The following is a 16036-nucleotide window of genomic DNA, read 5'->3' on the forward strand; positions in this document are numbered from 1 at the left end:
AGTGCAATTGGCCTGTTGCTGGACAAGCCCTAGCAGCCTTGGTCCTGACACAAGCAGGTGCCTACCACTGGTGGTAGGCCACTGGGAAGCGACCCTCTGTGCCAACAGCCAGCTGCCCTGGGAGTGGCATCAGGTGTGTAAGGCTTAGGTTTTCCAAAGGGAAAGATCCAGAAGAGAGCACGCGTACCTCTAGTTTCTCACTGAAGTCCTCAGTGTAAGGAATGAATCTGCTGTCAGTGTCACCCTTGTAAAACCACGTGCAGCGGCGCACTTCAGCCGGCTCCTCCTCCCAGTACACGGCTCTCCGCACGCGCTCATAGAGGTAAACATCGTAGCGCCCGCCGTCTGTGCCCAGGACCACGCTCTCTGGATCCGGCTGAACTAGAAAACAAAGTCCACACGGTACCTCAGTGTCACCAGGCAAGCCTAAAAAATCATAAACAGTAAACACAGCAGCAAGTCCAGCCTGAACAACAAATAGGCTCATTTTCACCATAAAATACAAGTTTATGACTTCAAAATGACCCTTTTAGATGGAAATGACCAGCGTAAAACATCATCATAGTGGGCTGGCACAATGGCTCAACAAACTAATCCTCCACCTGTAAGTGCCGGCTCCCATTTTGGCACTGGTTCAAGTCCCAGTTGCCTCACTTCCCATCCAGGTCCCTGCTTAAGTCTGGGAAATCAGGAAAGTGTGACTCCAGTTCTTGGGCCCTGCACCCTCAAGGGAGACCCAAAAAAATCTCCTGATTCCTGGCTTCGGATCGGCTCAGCTCCAGCTCGTGCAGCCATTTGGGGACTGAACCAGCAGATGGAAGACCTTTCTCTATGTCCCTCCTTCCCTCTGTAAAACTGCCTTTCCAACAAAAATAAACCTTTAAAGAAAAAAAATCATAAAAATAAATAACATTAAAAAACGTGATCATAAAGTAGCTTCGCATAAACTGATAAAGTAATTCAAACAACTGGGACTCAGGAAGGTCTTCTGGATTTTCAGTCAAAGCAGAAATGCCGACCGACACGAAGGCTCTCTGAAGTTCGTCGCTAAATGCCACCAGTGCCAGGGACTTTACTCCCAGGAGCAAAGAACACCAGGCTGAGGCAAGGCCTCGCCCCGCCGCAGGATGTCAACGTGACACTTCGTACACTGCGCACCTCCGGGAGGGGCCCTGGGAAGCGGGTCATCAGTGCCCCCCAACCACAGGCAAGGAGAGGCCAGGGGAACTGAACCCCGCATGCAGTGAACTAATGCACTTCTCACATTTAAAACACTCTTACCAACAGAATGAAATTACAGAAACATTTCTTCAAATACTTTGCTCAGATACCTCCATATCTGTCCCACCAACATAAGATACAGCGTCTGGGGAAGCCTGGGATGGCTACGGAATCTGGCATTCATGGAAAGCACGACTTGATGAGCTCGCCTCGCCGCCCTCCTTCCTGAACCCATGCTCAGTGCTCACCTGAATTGTAGATTTCCTCAAGGTTCATCGAGTCCAACACACTGAAAGGCATCCACAGCTGTCTGTGTTCCACCTCCTTGCAGTAGAACCAGTGGGGCTGCACAGGCTCATACTGGTTCTGAAGCGCAAGAGGCGGTGGCCCTGGCACAGGGGGACCCGCAGGCCTGGCATGCGCCTGCTGCTGTAGCTGTGCTGGTGACACCACGGGAGGCACCTGCAGAGGACAACACGGTGAAGCGAGAACAACTGTGCATGCGAAGACGCAGACCTACACCTGAGTGCTCACTACCCCACACACTGCTCCAGATGCTAAAGGTATTTTTAGGTATTTATTTGACAGGCAGTGAGAGAAGCGACAAGAAGGGACCCACAGAGAGCGTCCACCCACCAATTCACTTTCCAAATGGCTGCAAAAGCCAGGGCTGAGCAAGCCCAGGTCAGAGCCCAGAACACCATCCAGGTTCCCACATGGACCACAGGGGCCAAAGCACATGGGATCCCGGCACTTGCAAGGTGAGGACTTGAGCCACTAGAGTATTGTGCCAGGCCCTAAACAGACATTTTAAAAGGAAAAAGAAACACACAGGAGCCATGGTCCACCAGACTAAGCTGTTGTTTATAACGCCAGCAACCTGTAGCAGGAGTCCCAGCTGCTTCACTTCCGACCCAGTCCCTGCAAGTGAAAAGCACTGGAAGATGACTCAAGTCCCCGGTGCCTGAGCCCACGTGAGAGGTCAGGATGGGACTCCAGGATCCCAGCCTTGCTCGGCCCAGTCGATTAATGAGAGGTCAGGATGGGACTCCAGGCTCCCAGCCTCCGCCTTGCTCAGCACAGGGCAATTAATGAGAGGTCAGGATGGGACTCCAGGCTCCCGGCCTTCGCCTTGCTCAGCCCAGGGCGATTAGTGAGCGGACAGAAGTGCTCTCTCCCACTCTTTTTCTCTTCCTTTCACATAAATAAATATTTTTTTATTTATCTATTTATTTCTAAGATTTATTTATTTTTGGGTCCAGTGCCGTGGCCTAGTGAACATGCTGGGATCCTACACGGGCGTCAGTTCTAATCCCGGCAGCTCCACTTCCCATCCAGCTCCCTGCTTGTGGCCTGGGAGAGCAGTCGAGGACAGCCCAAAGCCTTGGGACCCTGCACCCACGTGGGAGACCCCGAGGGAGGCTCCTGGCTCCTGGCTTCTGGCTTCGCATCAACGCAGCACTGGCCGTTGCGTTCACTTGGGGAGTGAATAATTGATGGAAGATCTTCCTCTCTGTCTCTCCTCCTCTGTGTATAAGTGACTCTGCAATAAAAATAAATAAATCTTTAAAAAAAATTTATTTATTTTTATGGAAGAGTCAGATGCTTTACAGGGAGGAAAGACAGAGCGAAACATCTTCCATCTGCTGGTTCACTCCCCAAGTGTCTGCAACAACCAGAGCTGAGCCACTCCAAAGCCAAGAGCCAGGAGTTTCCCCCAGGTCTCCCATGCAGCTGCAGGGTCCCAAGGCTTTGGGTCGTCCTCGACTGCTCTCCCAGGCCACAAGCAGGGAGCTGGAGGGGAAGTGGAGCAGTCAGGATACGAACCAGTGCCCATATGAGATCCCAGTGCATACAAGGCAAGGACTATAACCACAAGGCTACCATGCCGAGCCCGAAACAAATCTTTTTTAAAAAAACACATAGGAAAATACTTACGAATACTTACTAAAAACACTGCCCCGAAAAGGCATAAACTCAGAGGAAGAAAGAAGGTAAGGAGGCAGGGGGAAGGAGAGCAGACAGGGAAGGGCTCGCACACCTGAGCACACACACACAAAACACCAGACTGGGGCCTGGCACAGTAGCCTCGAGGTTAAAAGTGCTCGCCTTGCATGCGCCCGGATCCCACATGGGTGCCGGGTACTCATGGCTCCCAGCTGGAGCCAGGCCACCCTGACCAGTGTGGGCACCAGAGTGGGCCACAAGGTGGGAAATCTGACTCTCGCCACCTTTCTACCTTTCAAATAAACAGACACACTCTCTGTCAGCCTGTTAAGACAGCAACTCTTTCAACTCCTCTCATGTCTCTAAGTGACTTATTTTTAAAAGATGTATTAATTAGAAGCAGCACCATGGCGGTGCCAACATCCCATACGAGCACTGGTTCAAGTCCCAGCTGCTCCACTTCTGATCCAGCTCCCTGAATAGCAGAAGATGGTCCACGTGGAGGCCTCAAGCACCCACGTGAGACTTCAAAGAACTTGCAGGTTCCTGGCTGTGGACTGGCCCAGCTCTGGCCCCGGGGCCATCTGGGGAGCAGATATGTGGAAGCTCTCTCTCTCTGCATCTCCTCTGTTAATCTTTAAAATAAAAATAAGTATTTTTTTAATCTTTAAATAAATGTTATTTATTTATTTAGAAATTAGTGAGAGAGAGAGAGAGCGCAAGACAGGATCTTCCATCCTCTGGTTCACTCCCCAAACGACCACAACAGCCAGGGCCAGGCCAGTGCACAGCCCGGACGTTCAGCAGCTCTCCCACATGGATGCCAGGTTCCAAGCACTGGGCCATCCTCCACTGCTTCCCCAGGCACAATCGCCAGGAACTGAATCCAAAGCACAGCAGCAGGGCCCTGAAGTGGCCGTCCATGTTCAATGCCAGGCCTCCTACAGGACATTTATCTTCACACTAAAGTCTGGAAAAGCCGGCAGGAGCTGACTCACAAGAAACCACTATGACTTCAGTAAACAAGAAAACAAACTAAAATAACTGCCCTGAAAGCTATGTTGAATTCAAGCAAGGAGCTTTCAGAGAAGGCCACCTTCAAACACAGGCTAAGGCAAGACAAGACAAGCGGCGCCCACAGCGGCGGGCCTACCTGCGGGGGTGGCAGGGACTCCGGAGGCCCCGGGTACTGCACGGGCACGGGCGGCGTGGCCGGCGGCGGGCCCTGCTGCAGCTGCGGCGGCGTGATGTAAGGGTTGGCCCGGCTGCTGAGCGGGGTGTGGCGGTAAGGGTTGTACCCCTGTGGAGGGGTCCCCTGTGGGGGGCTCCCAAAAGTGCAAGGAGGCAGAGTGCTGGGCTGAGAAGGCAGGTAAGCGTTCCCTGCCATCTGAGCGGGGGGCGGAGCGCCGTACTGAGCCTTGGGAGCAGAGGGTGGAAAGGCGTTCAGCGCGTCCTGGGCTCCAGGTGGGAGCGGGAGCGAGGCCGGGGACTTGGAGAAGGCCGAGAGCCCCGTCGGCGCGGCGGCCGTGCTCAACGGGGACTGCCCGATGCTCCCGAAGGGATCACTGCTCGACACCTGGGAGAAGTAACTGAACGTCTGCGGGGGAGACGTGTGCACAGAAGTCTGGCCAAGGAAGCTGTCCTCCTCGCCAACGTCCGTGGAATCCTCTGAAACAGAAGAGGAGAGCGAAGGTGTTACGGCAGGGTGTTTTGTCTCTGCACCATCGGCGCTCCAACTTACCTCTCTCTTCCCGGGAACAATAACTATGCTTTCCTTTGCAATTAAAAACTGGAAACTAGGAATAAAAAAAAAATACAAGCACAGAACCATTATAATTCACTCCTAAACCCACCATGGACAGTCACTGCTAACACTCTAACACACTGGAACCTACCCACAGACATTTTAAATAACTATCAACAGTTGTAAACATGGATTTTAAAAAATCATTATTGAAAGACAAAGTTGGGATGGAGAGGAGACAGAGCTCCCAGGAACTGCCTTACTCCCCAAATGGTCACACAGCCAGGACGAAACAGGGAGCCTGGCAGTCCATCTGGGTCCCGGACACGGCTGGCAGGGGACCACGCCCTGGGCCATCCTCTGCTGCCTTCCCTGGCACACTATGGGAGCAGGGTCGGAAAGGAGGCAGCTGTGGCTGGACCAACGGGCAGCAGCATTAACTGGTTCCGTCATGGCAACCCCATGAACACAAGCTTACATCTTATGGTTTCAGGGGCCTGAGAACCATACTGGAGTGCTTGGGTTCAATTCCCAGGTCCAGTTCTTGTTGCCAGCTTCCTGCTGAAGGAGACCCTGGGAGGCCCACGTGACCGGGCTTCTGGCCACCCACCTGCGAGACCTGGAATGAGCTCCAGGGTCCCCAGTGCCAGCTGGGGGCCATGGTGAGTAGCTGGGCAGTGAACCAGTAGATGGAAGACCTCTCTCTCTCTCTCTCTCTCTGCCTTTCAAATAACAATCCCCCCCAAAAAAGTGGAAAATTTTTCCTTAAAGAAATGTAGCTAGCATTGGCTGAGACATTATATATTTAAAAAAATCACTCCATCATTAAAACACAAATAATTTCATTTATACAGTCATGACCAGATCAAATATTATTTGACTTAATATTATGAACCAATATTATCAAATATTAACTCTGCTGACAAGAAAGGGAGTGTCAGGACCCTCACCGACAAAGCACTTACTGTCCACGTGGCCCGGGGCTGTCTGCTCTCCCAGGGAAGCAGGTGGGCCACTCAGAGCCATCCCTGAGATCAGGCGGTACCACCAGCATGGTACCTGGTACCTGCCTAGCACCGAGTGACCAAACAAGGTCGGCATTTCCTTCCCCAGCTTGATCCTTACTCAGGTATTAACTCCAAGCAACTTCTCATCTGTTTGTTCCTACGGCATTTTCCTTTTTCATGACCTTCCGAGTCCATCCTATACTCCCTTACCTCCTAGGAGCCCTCGGCTCCTCTCACCTCACTCCCTCTGATGTGGAGTGCACCAGGGCGGTGACCCGCTCCCAGCACACAGGCCCGCTACGGTGGCTGCCCGGGGACAAAGCCTGAGGGCGGCTCTCAGAGGACACATCAGAGATGTGGCCTTGAACATCTAGATGGCTCCATCAGCTATCACATTCATTAATTTAAGCTCTGCCACTACATGTTTGGGCCACAATCCTGAAAGACATAAATCCCAGATTTTCAAAATCCAGGACAATAAAATTTCTAAAGTCTGAAACCCCAAAGGAGATAAATCCTGAAAACATAATTCTGGGGGGAAAAATTATTTTAAAAGGGCCCAGCGTGGTAGCCTAGTGGCTAAAGTCTTCGCCTTGCAAGCACCGGGACCCCCTATGGATGCCAGTTCATATCCAGGTGCTCTGCTTCCCATCTAGCTCCCTGTCTGTGGCCTGGGAAATCAGTCAAGGATGGCCCAAGGCCTTGGGACCCTGCACCCACGTGGGAGACCCGGAGGCAGCTCTTGGCTCTTGGCTTCAGATCAGCTCAGCTCTGGCCACTGAGGCTGCTTGGGGAGTGAGCCAGCGGAAGTAAGATCTTTCTGTCTCTCCTCTCTGTAAATCTGACTTTCCAATAAAAATGGTTTTTAAGAATGCAAATGTTCAAAAAGGGATATCTCCTCTATTGAAAAAGTAACAATGTGACATACTTGCACAGTGAGTATAAAAGTCAGCCTTGTATCAATGCACTTTGGAGGCGTCAAATCTCCAAGAAAGTGCAGAAAAAGACCTCTTCAAACAACTCAGGGCCCAGTGTGATGGCTCAGCAGCTAAATCCTCGCCTTGCACACACCAGGAGCCCACTTGGGCGCCGGTTCATGTCCTGGCTGCCCCACTTCCCATCCAGCTCCCTGCCTGTGGCCTGGGAAAGCAGTGGAGGACGGCCCAAAGCCTTGGGACCCTGCACCTGCATGGGAAATCCAGAAGAAGCTCCTGGCTCCTGGCTTCAGATGAGCTCAGCTCTGGCAGTTGTAGCCACTTGGGGAGTGAACTGGAGGATACAAGACCTTTGTCTCTTTTCCAATAAGCAGACGCAGTCCCAGATGCTCCTTCCCACTCCGTGGTACTGAGTCTGGGAAAGCAGCAGCAGACGGCTTGAGCAGAGCAGCCAGAACTCCAATTGGTGCTCTGACACAGGATATTACCACGCATGACGACAAGCCGTGCCACGACACCAGACACTGAAAGCACCTTCATTTCTGCGTGGACGATCTTGTCTTATTCCCGTGGCCTCAGTCACGCTCTCTGACACTCCGCTGACCCCAGGAGCCTGCAGACAGCCGGAAACACTGGGACCCCCGCCTGGGACAGGCCTTCTACCCTCAGGGCAACTTTCCCTCCAAAGTTCCCACGTTGGTTTTCAGAACCTCAACCTTTCAGAATTTTAACCCTGTGTGATTTCCAACCTTTCAGAACGTCAAACCTCATGATTACCACGGCACCACACTGTCCATGGCTCACTTCTCACCTTTCCTTCTAACTACAAACGCCACTTCCTGCACGAGGCCGTCGTCGGCCTGCACCCCTCTGGCTTTTCTGCCATGCTCATACTTCCAGTTCCCACGAACCTCAGCAGGACTCACGGTACTTGCTTCATCCCCAGCAATTAAGAGCAGGGGAAAAGCCTCTGGGGTATCTTCATCCTAGAAGATCAACCTACCCCAAGAATCCGGTTTCTAGTTAGTACCAGTTACAGTTGAGAGACTCCCCTACCCTCGCCTCTGAGTGCTCTCTGACCTGGCCCACACGCCTGGGGGGCACCTGGGCTCTGTGCCACCCCAGCGCCCTCTCAAACCCAGACTGCCCTCCCGCGTTCCCGCAGCCACTCCCCCACACCAGCCGATATGGCCCCTTGAGCCTCAAACCAGAAGCCAAAAACCCAGCAGGCTGTCCTAACCACCCTTCTGACCACATCTCAGTGACTTAACAGATAGCAACATGCACAGACTTTGAAACCTCGTGGCTCTCAGCCTCCTTCCGCCCTCAGCACCTTTCATATAATCCCTCACTCACTCGCTAAGCAGCACCGTGGTACCCACGAGGTGCCAGGCACAGGGCCCCCGGGGAACCAAACCAATGAAAACTGCCCTGAGGGCCGACGCACAGACCTGACAACCCCGCGTCGGCTGAGTCATGGAGTCCTGCCACTTTCACAGACTAAAACCCTTCACCCCGGCCCCGGCTCCTCACACTGCTGACTGGGATCAGAGCGCCAGCTCTCACAACAGCCTCAGGGCGGCCTGCTCCTGCCATGGCTGCCTGGTCCAGGGTAACCCGCAAAAACTCTACATGGAGTCTTTACACTTGGTAACTCTCTGTTACCACACCTGGAGCCATCAGAGGACGACCAACACCTGCACCCCTGCCACCCGCCTCGAAGACCCGGCTAGCGCTCCTGGTCCTGGCTTCAGCCTGCCCCAGCCCTGGGCACTGGAGAGTGAACCCGTGGATGGAAGATCTCTAGGTGTCTCTCCCTGTCACTCTACCATTGGAATACACAAATCTTTAGCCTCTCCTGCCTCACCCTGGCCAAAAACTGAAAACTCTGCTCTTTCTGAAATACCTGATTTCAGGATCCCCACCCCCACAGGATGCACTACAAATTCCTTGGAATGTCTAAAAGACCCAAAGCCCACAGGAACACCTCCCCTGTACACACTCCAGTCACGGCGGGCAGGGACATGTGGCAGAAGCGAGGTCTGTTCCCATCTCCCACCTCCCACCACCAACTCCTGCCAAATCCATGGGTTTTCTCACACCCCCAGCCTCTCTTGCTTCTATGTTTATCCTTTGGTTGTTGCTGTTATTAAATACTATGTTGAAAACCAAAGTTACAAAGACAAAGAGAATTTTCCATCCACAACAGCCAGCACTGGGCCAGGTAGGAACTTCATCCCAGTTTCCCAGGGACCCAAACACTTAGGTCATCTTCTATTGCTTTTCCCAGGTCGCAAGCAGGGAGCCAGACAGGAAGTGGAGCAGTGAGGACATGAAGCAGCACTCAGGAGGGATGCTGATGTCGCAAGTGGTGGCCTCACCCACTATGCCACAACGCTGGCCCCTCCGTATCTTCCAACCACACCATCGGCTCCTCTGCAAGGCCCTGAAGGCCAGAAGGGCACCAGCTCCCTGATCTGCCAGCCACAGCCCTGTCGCCCGCACACCTTCTCCTTACTGAAAGCCTGGATCAGGCCGACTGCTATGGCGGGCACGGTGCACAGTGGCTGAAGGCCAAGTCTGTGACCCCTGCCGACAGCAGCTGCTCCACCCACCCTGCTGGAACACAGGGGCGTCTCTCGCTGGCCTGAGCAATGGCTGCTAACAAACTGGTGCTATTGACTGGAAATTCTCTGAATGGATTCCTAACAACGTTTTCACCGGTGCAAAAACACTTGCTGTGGAATTTTACTTCTAAAAATATTAGTGCTTCTCCCCCAAAAATAACAGTCTCCAAAAGGCAGTTTTAGAGACAAGTTTGTTCTCCTAGACTTACTCAACGTGTTCAGCACTAGCAGACAGTGATTCTCACAAACCAAACACCAGCCAGGACAGCCAGGACAGCCAGGAGCCGGCACTGACGTGGCACGAGGCCGAGGAGCGGCCACACCTGCTCCCTCACCACACTGCTACGCAGACACGCCAGATGCCCACTCCTTCACTCATACAAATACCCTGTCTACCATCCCAGGCACCGGGCACAGCCTGGGACTAACCCTCCTGGCCTCCCGGGAGCTCCCAACCTAAGGGGCCAGCAGAAACCGCTCTGTGGATAGGGCAGGCTGCTTCCCTCACGCCCTTCTGCACTCACAGTGCTCCAAGCAAGGCTAAGTCCTTCACCAGAAGAAAAGCTAGGCGCCAGCCCTGAGGGGCACACGGCGATGCTGGCATCCCGTGTGTGCCAGGTAGCGTGCTGGCTGCTACACCTGCAATGCAGCGCCCTACTCCCATGGGTTCCTAGGTCCTTGCCACCCAGGTGCCACTCACGGAGCTGGCTCCTGGCTGCCACCTGGCCCAACCTCAACCACTTAGAGAGTGAACCTACAGGTGGAAGATCTCTCTCTGGCTCTTCCTCTAAAAGTCAGCGGCAACAAGATCCTGAAAATGACACCACAGGCTGTCCCGGCGTTAGGCCTCCTGGCCCTATAGGATGGGCACACATTTCTCAGGCACCTAACACCCTCCTCTCACGACAACCCCACGAGACCGCACAAGTTGGCAAAGCGAGGCGCCGAAGGGTCAAGTCACCACAGGCTTGGGGTCACACAGCCGACCACGGGCAGGACCGGGCCAGGAACACAGCCTGCCCTCCTTCAGGCCTCGGTCACCTAACCAGTCCTCAGTAAGCACCCTCCCGGGAAGAGGCCCCGCTGTGAAGAGCGAGGCAGCAGGGAAAGGTGTCCCGTCCTGAACCACGGAGGATGCATCCGCTTGTCTACACACACCTCCCCCCGGGGAGCGAGGCTCCGTCCTCCCGGGGGTCCACTGTGCTGGTATCCCAGGGCTCTCCCGGTGGGACATGGCCTGCTGCTCCCTAGGAAAGGACCCCCGCCAGCACCCGGCGCACCCCTAGGTGCCGGGCAGAGCCGTGAGGACGCCAGCGCTAGGGGCTACAGGGCAAGCCTCGGGACCTGCACCCCGCGCCTCCACGATCCCAAAGCCCCGGGTGCACCCCAGCTTGGCCGCTGCTGGCCCCTGGCAGGCTGGCAGAAGGCAGGGCTCCCCTCGGAAGCTCGTGGCCCCCCAGGACCCCCGCACCCCGACTACCTCCGGGCAAGAGCAGCGAGGCCGGAGCGGCCGCGGCCTGGGTGACCGGGATGAAGGGCACGTTGAAGTTGAACTCTGTGGCCGAGGAGGAGAAGAGCAAGTTAGTGCCCGACGAGGAGGTGGAGCCGCCGCCGCTGCCACCATTAGGTTTCCTTTCGGCCATGGCTGCGGCCCTCCGTCCGTTACACGTCTCCCGGTAGCCGGCGCAGTACCAGCCGGCCGGAAACTAGTCACCCTCGGGGCCAGCGCACTTCCGCACTTGCGCCGGCCGGGGGAGGAACCCGGAACTCCTAATGGAAGTCGTCTGCTCTCTCCGTCCGGCTCACCAGCGTTGCCAGGAAACAACATGGCGGCGCAGGCGGCGCGCCAGGGTTTAGCACGTGACCCGCGTCGCCGCTGCGCAGGCCCAGCGGGAGTCGGGGGATTTGGGCGGTGGACCGTAGCTGCTGCCGGTCTGGGACCGTGAGCGCCTGGGAGGTGGAAGCCACGGGTTGGGAGGGCAGCTTCCTAACGCTCCCGGCGGGGTGGATTCACTGGCACATTCCGGAGGGATAACGGGTCCCTCAGGAGCAGGTGGCGGGGTGAGCCAGGGAGAGGAGGGCGGAAAGAGGTTGTTGGGGCCGTCACAACCATTCTAAATGATTCCTGCCTTTCCTGCGCTGAATTCTTGTCCTGGGCCCAGAAATGAAACTGGTGAAACTTAAGAAATATCTAATACACAAGGAGAGAGAGAAAAAAAAGCTGTCTACGAGAAAAGCCGGAGGATTGACTGAGGAGTGGGACTTTGAATGCAGTAGCTTTCTGTCTTCACGGTGGCCCGGCTCGAGCCAACCTGCAGTGTGGATAACTCAAAGCCATTGTCATTTTTCTTAGAGATTACAGAGGGGCGGGGGAATAGATAAACAGTCTTTAAGCTTCCTGGAGTATCGAGAAGAGACCCCCGACCCGCAATATGAGGAACCGGGTGGTGGGTGTTGAAGGTAGATGTCACTTTAAGTCAGCGACTACTTTTTATTTTTAAACGATTTCTGCATTTAGTAGAAAGGCCGAGTTAAGGAGAGGCACATCCTCTGAAATCAGTAAGTACTTAATGTGTTCAATGTCAACGGTGTGTGTTTGTTTTTCTCCTGTTTTGTTTGAAAGCCAGCCACCAGGGATGGTTGTGGAATAACAAGTTAAGCTGCCTTCTGCAACTTGAATAGCCCCTTTCGGCACCAGTTGGAATCACAGCCACTCGGCTTCTGATCCGGCTCCCTGCTAATGGGACTCAGAAAGCTGCAGAATGGCCTACAAGCTTCGATCACAGATAGCACAGGGGACACCCAGGTAGAACTCCTGGGCTTGCCCTTTGGGACCGTCAGGGATTGAACCTGCCTCTCTAACTCTGCATTTAATATTTAATAAATAAAATACATTTTAAAGATTTATTTCTTTTTATTGGAAAGGCAGATATACAGAGAGAAAGATCTTCTGTTCGCTGGTTCACTCCCCAAGCAACAGCAGAAACTGAGCTCATCTGAAACCAGGAGCTCAGAGCCTCTTCCTGGTCTCCCACACAGGTGCAGGGTCCCAAGGCTTTGTGCCATCCTCGACTGCTTTCCCAGGTCACAAGCAGGGAACTGGATGGGAAGTGGGGCAGCAAGGATTAGAACTGGCACCCACATGGGATGTTGATACGTGCAAGGTGAAGACTTTAGCCACTAGGCTACTGTGCTAGGCCCTAAAATATTTTTTAATAAAGCTAGACATTATTAAAGACAACCAGATTAGTCATAACTATTATAATAGAAAGGTGATATGAACTGAACTTAGCTGGCCAAACTTATTAATTTATTTAAAAGGCAGAGAAAGAGAGAGCATTGTGCAGCTCACCCCTGACTGGCAGCAGCAGTCAAGGCGGAGCCAGTCTGAAGCCAGGAATTCCATTGAGGTCTCCCACATGGATGGCAGGAACAGAACAGCTCAGGACGAGTGTTCCTCGACAGCTTCCTGGGCACCCTGGCACAGAGCTGGGTTCTGATTCGATACACAGATGCAGGTTCGGCAAGCACTGGGTTAGCCCACTCTGCCACAGATGCCTGCCCCAGTTGGAGACTTTTAAGGTTTTTTAAGATTTATTTATTTTACATGAAACGGCTACAGTGAGAGAGAGAGATTTTCCATTTGCTGGATCATGCCCCAAAAGGGTTGCAACAGACAGAGCTGGGCCAGTATGAAGCCGGAAGCCTCACCTGGTTCTCCCATGTGAACCCCTGCACCCAGTTGGAGACTTAGTTGTGCTGAGAGAAAGTACTGAGCGGTGTGAATGGCACTTGGTCAACCACGTGACCATCTGTGCTTACCCACCGGTACTTAACTCAAAAGAGACGTGTAATTCCTGGATCTTGATGACAGGCAATGGTCTGAGTTGGAGCCAGGCACACCCAGGGACCAGAAAGGAGAGCAAGAGCTGTCTCCTCGCTGCCTCGGTTTTGAAACGACAGCTCTCGGGTCCTCGTGAAGACAGTGCCAGGTGGTACAAGAGTCACTGCAGAGGGCCACAGGGAGAACTAGACTTGGCAGCCTGAAGTCATGGCACAAAGCGAGGGCAGAGCCGCAGGTGGCGGCTGGGACAGGCAGGCAATGGTCCTGCAGTGAGCTCTTGCAGCCTCTTTTTAAATTATTTGACAGGCAGCAAGTCAGAAATCTCCTGTCTGCTGGCTCACTCTCCGAAGTGCCCACGATGACCAGAGCTGAGCCAGGCAAAGCCAGGAACCCAGAATTCTACATGGATCTTCCAGGGCTGCAGGTAAAAATTGGGCCCAGGCCACTCAGTGCTGGAACACTAATTTCGTACATATCAGAGATGGCGTAAGGAAACAGGCGTATTGAAGAAGATAGCATTCCTGGGGAAAGGTCCCAGATCTGCTCTTACTGTAAGCTTATTCCAAAGATTGATTCATATGTTGATTGATTAGAAGGAGCCACAGGGACAGATGTGTTTCGTTCCCTGGTTAATTCCCAGAATGGATACAGTGGGGTCTAAGCCAGGCTAAACCCAGGAGACAAGACTCCCCAAGGGCCTCCCAAGCAGGTGACGGGGCCCCAAGTGCTCAGGCCACTCCCTGCTGCCTTCTCAGGCATATCAACAGGAAGGTGATGAGAAGTGGAGCAACCAGGACTCCAAGCAGCACTGTGGCATGGTTCGCCACTCTTAGGTCTGGATGTAATTTTTTGAGAAACAGCCATACTGCTTTTTCATGTTGATCATATCATTCGATATCCTCACCCTTCACGTACAGAAGTTTCAATTTATTCATATTCTTACAAACGAACCTGTGCCTATATGGGATGCCAGTGACTGCAGTTATGGCATTACTTATTCCTCCACCTCTTTTTTTTAAAGAGGTATTTATTTTTATTTTTATTACAAGGATATATGGAAAGAGGAGGAGAGACAGAGAGGAAGATCTTCCCTCCGATGATTCACTCCCCAAGTCCGGATCTCCCACATGGGTGCAGGAACCCAAGGCTTTGGGCTGTCCTCAACTGCTCTCCCAGGCCAAGCAGGGAGCTAGATGGGAAGCAGGGGTCTGCATGGATTAGAACCGGCGCCCATATGGGATCCTGGGTGTGCAAGGTGAGGACCTTAACCACTTGCGCCACCACGCCGGGCCCCATTCCCCCACTTCTAATCGAGCTCCCTGCATGTGGCCTGGGAAAGCAGCAGAGGATAACTGAAGTTCTTGAGCCCTTGCATCTACATGGAGACCCAGAAGAAGCTCCTGGCTCCTGGCTTCAGATTGGCTCAGCACTGTCATGTGCAGCCATTTGGAGAGTGAACCAGCAGGTGGAAGATCTCTCTCTCTCCTCTATCGGTAAAATATGCCTTTCAAATAAGAGTTACAGAGAGACAGAGAGAGAAAAATCTTTTATCCCCTGGTTCACTCCTCAGGTTCTACAACAGCCAGGTCTGAGCCAGGTCAAAGCCGGAGCCAAGAGCTCCATCTCGGTCTCCCACATGGGTAGCTGAGGCCCAAACTCATGGCCCATCCTTTTTTTTTTTTTTTTAAGATTTATTTTATTTTTACTGGAAAGTCAGTTAAACAGAGAGGAGGAGAGACAGTTCCATCAGTTGATTCATTCCCCAAGTGGCCACAGTGGCCAGAGCTGAGCCAATCTGAAGCCAGGAGCCAGGAGCTCTTCTGGGTCTCCCATGTGGGTGCAGGGTCCCAAGACTTTGGGTCATCCCCAACTGTTTTCCCAGACCACAAGCAGGGAGCTAGATAGGAAACAGGGCTGCCAGTATTAGAACCAGTGCCCATATGGTATCCCGGTGCGTGCAAGGCAAGGACTTTAGCCACTAGGCTGCTGTGCCAGGCCCATATGGTGGCCCATCCTTGACTGCCTTCCCAAGCTATTTAGCAGGAAGTTGGGTGGAGGGTGAAGCACTAGGACATAAGCTAGCCTCCCTGTGGGATGTTGGCATCGAGGTGATGATGTTCCCTGCTATAACTCAGTGCCAGCTCCTTCTCTTTGGGGCTTAACGAAAAGGGTAGCAAAGATTGGGAGGTTTATCCGCTGTCTCGCCGCAGGGCTCCAACCAAGAGAAAACCAAAGATTTCACTTTCCCAGCTTCCCTTTCTTCACCTGTGTGTAACTCTGAAACAGTTCATTGAAACTGTTACACCTCAATCTGGTGTGGCCTGTTCCACCCTCCACCCTCTAGAGCGTGCTGCTGAGACGTGGGCGTGAAAGTGCACACCTGGAAACGTTTCTGTACAAATCTGCAAAGCAGGTGCCACAGTGCCAAGGGCAGAAGCACACTGGTGACGTCTCTGTGCTTGACCCCTTCAAGCAACCTCATCCAGTGGCTAAAGAGGAAGACTTTTTTTTTTTTATTGAAAAGGCAGATTTTGCAGAATAAAGTAGAGACAGGGAGAAAAAGCTTTGGTCTGTCGATTCACTCCCCAGACGGCTGCAGTGGCCAGAGCTGAGACAAAGCAGGAAGCCAGCAGCTTCTTCCGGATCTCCCACATGGGTACAGGGAGCTCAGTGACTTGGGCAGACCTCTGCTGCTTTCCCAGGCCACAGAG

The 16036-nt window shown here is 53.3% G+C and overlaps 1 protein-coding gene across 3 annotated transcripts in view; it reads right to left on the reverse strand.

The window, feature by feature from the left end:
• Nucleotides 1–11155, reverse strand: part of LOC121164097 (SEC23 interacting protein) — a 38217-nt gene extending 27062 nt beyond the window's left edge. For all 3 annotated transcript variants that reach the window (XM_040992003.1, XM_040992001.1, XM_040992002.1), the window contains exons 1-4: nt 10962–11155; nt 4322–4836; nt 1470–1683; nt 188–381 (exon numbers count right to left, since the gene is read on the reverse strand). In XM_040992003.1, the coding sequence (XP_040847937.1) occupies nt 188–381; nt 1470–1683; nt 4322–4836; nt 10962–11124 (1086 nt within the window). In that variant the 5' untranslated portion in view covers nt 11125–11155. The remainder of the gene's footprint in view (nt 1–187; nt 382–1469; nt 1684–4321; nt 4837–10961) is intronic.
• Nucleotides 11156–16036: the final 4881 nt, after the last annotated feature.

The sequence above is a fragment of the Ochotona curzoniae genome, unplaced genomic scaffold (assembly GCF_017591425.1).
Source record: "Ochotona curzoniae isolate NIBS_2020 unplaced genomic scaffold, NIBS_Ocur_1.0 contig_66, whole genome shotgun sequence".
NCBI lineage: Eukaryota > Metazoa > Chordata > Mammalia > Lagomorpha > Ochotonidae > Ochotona > Ochotona curzoniae.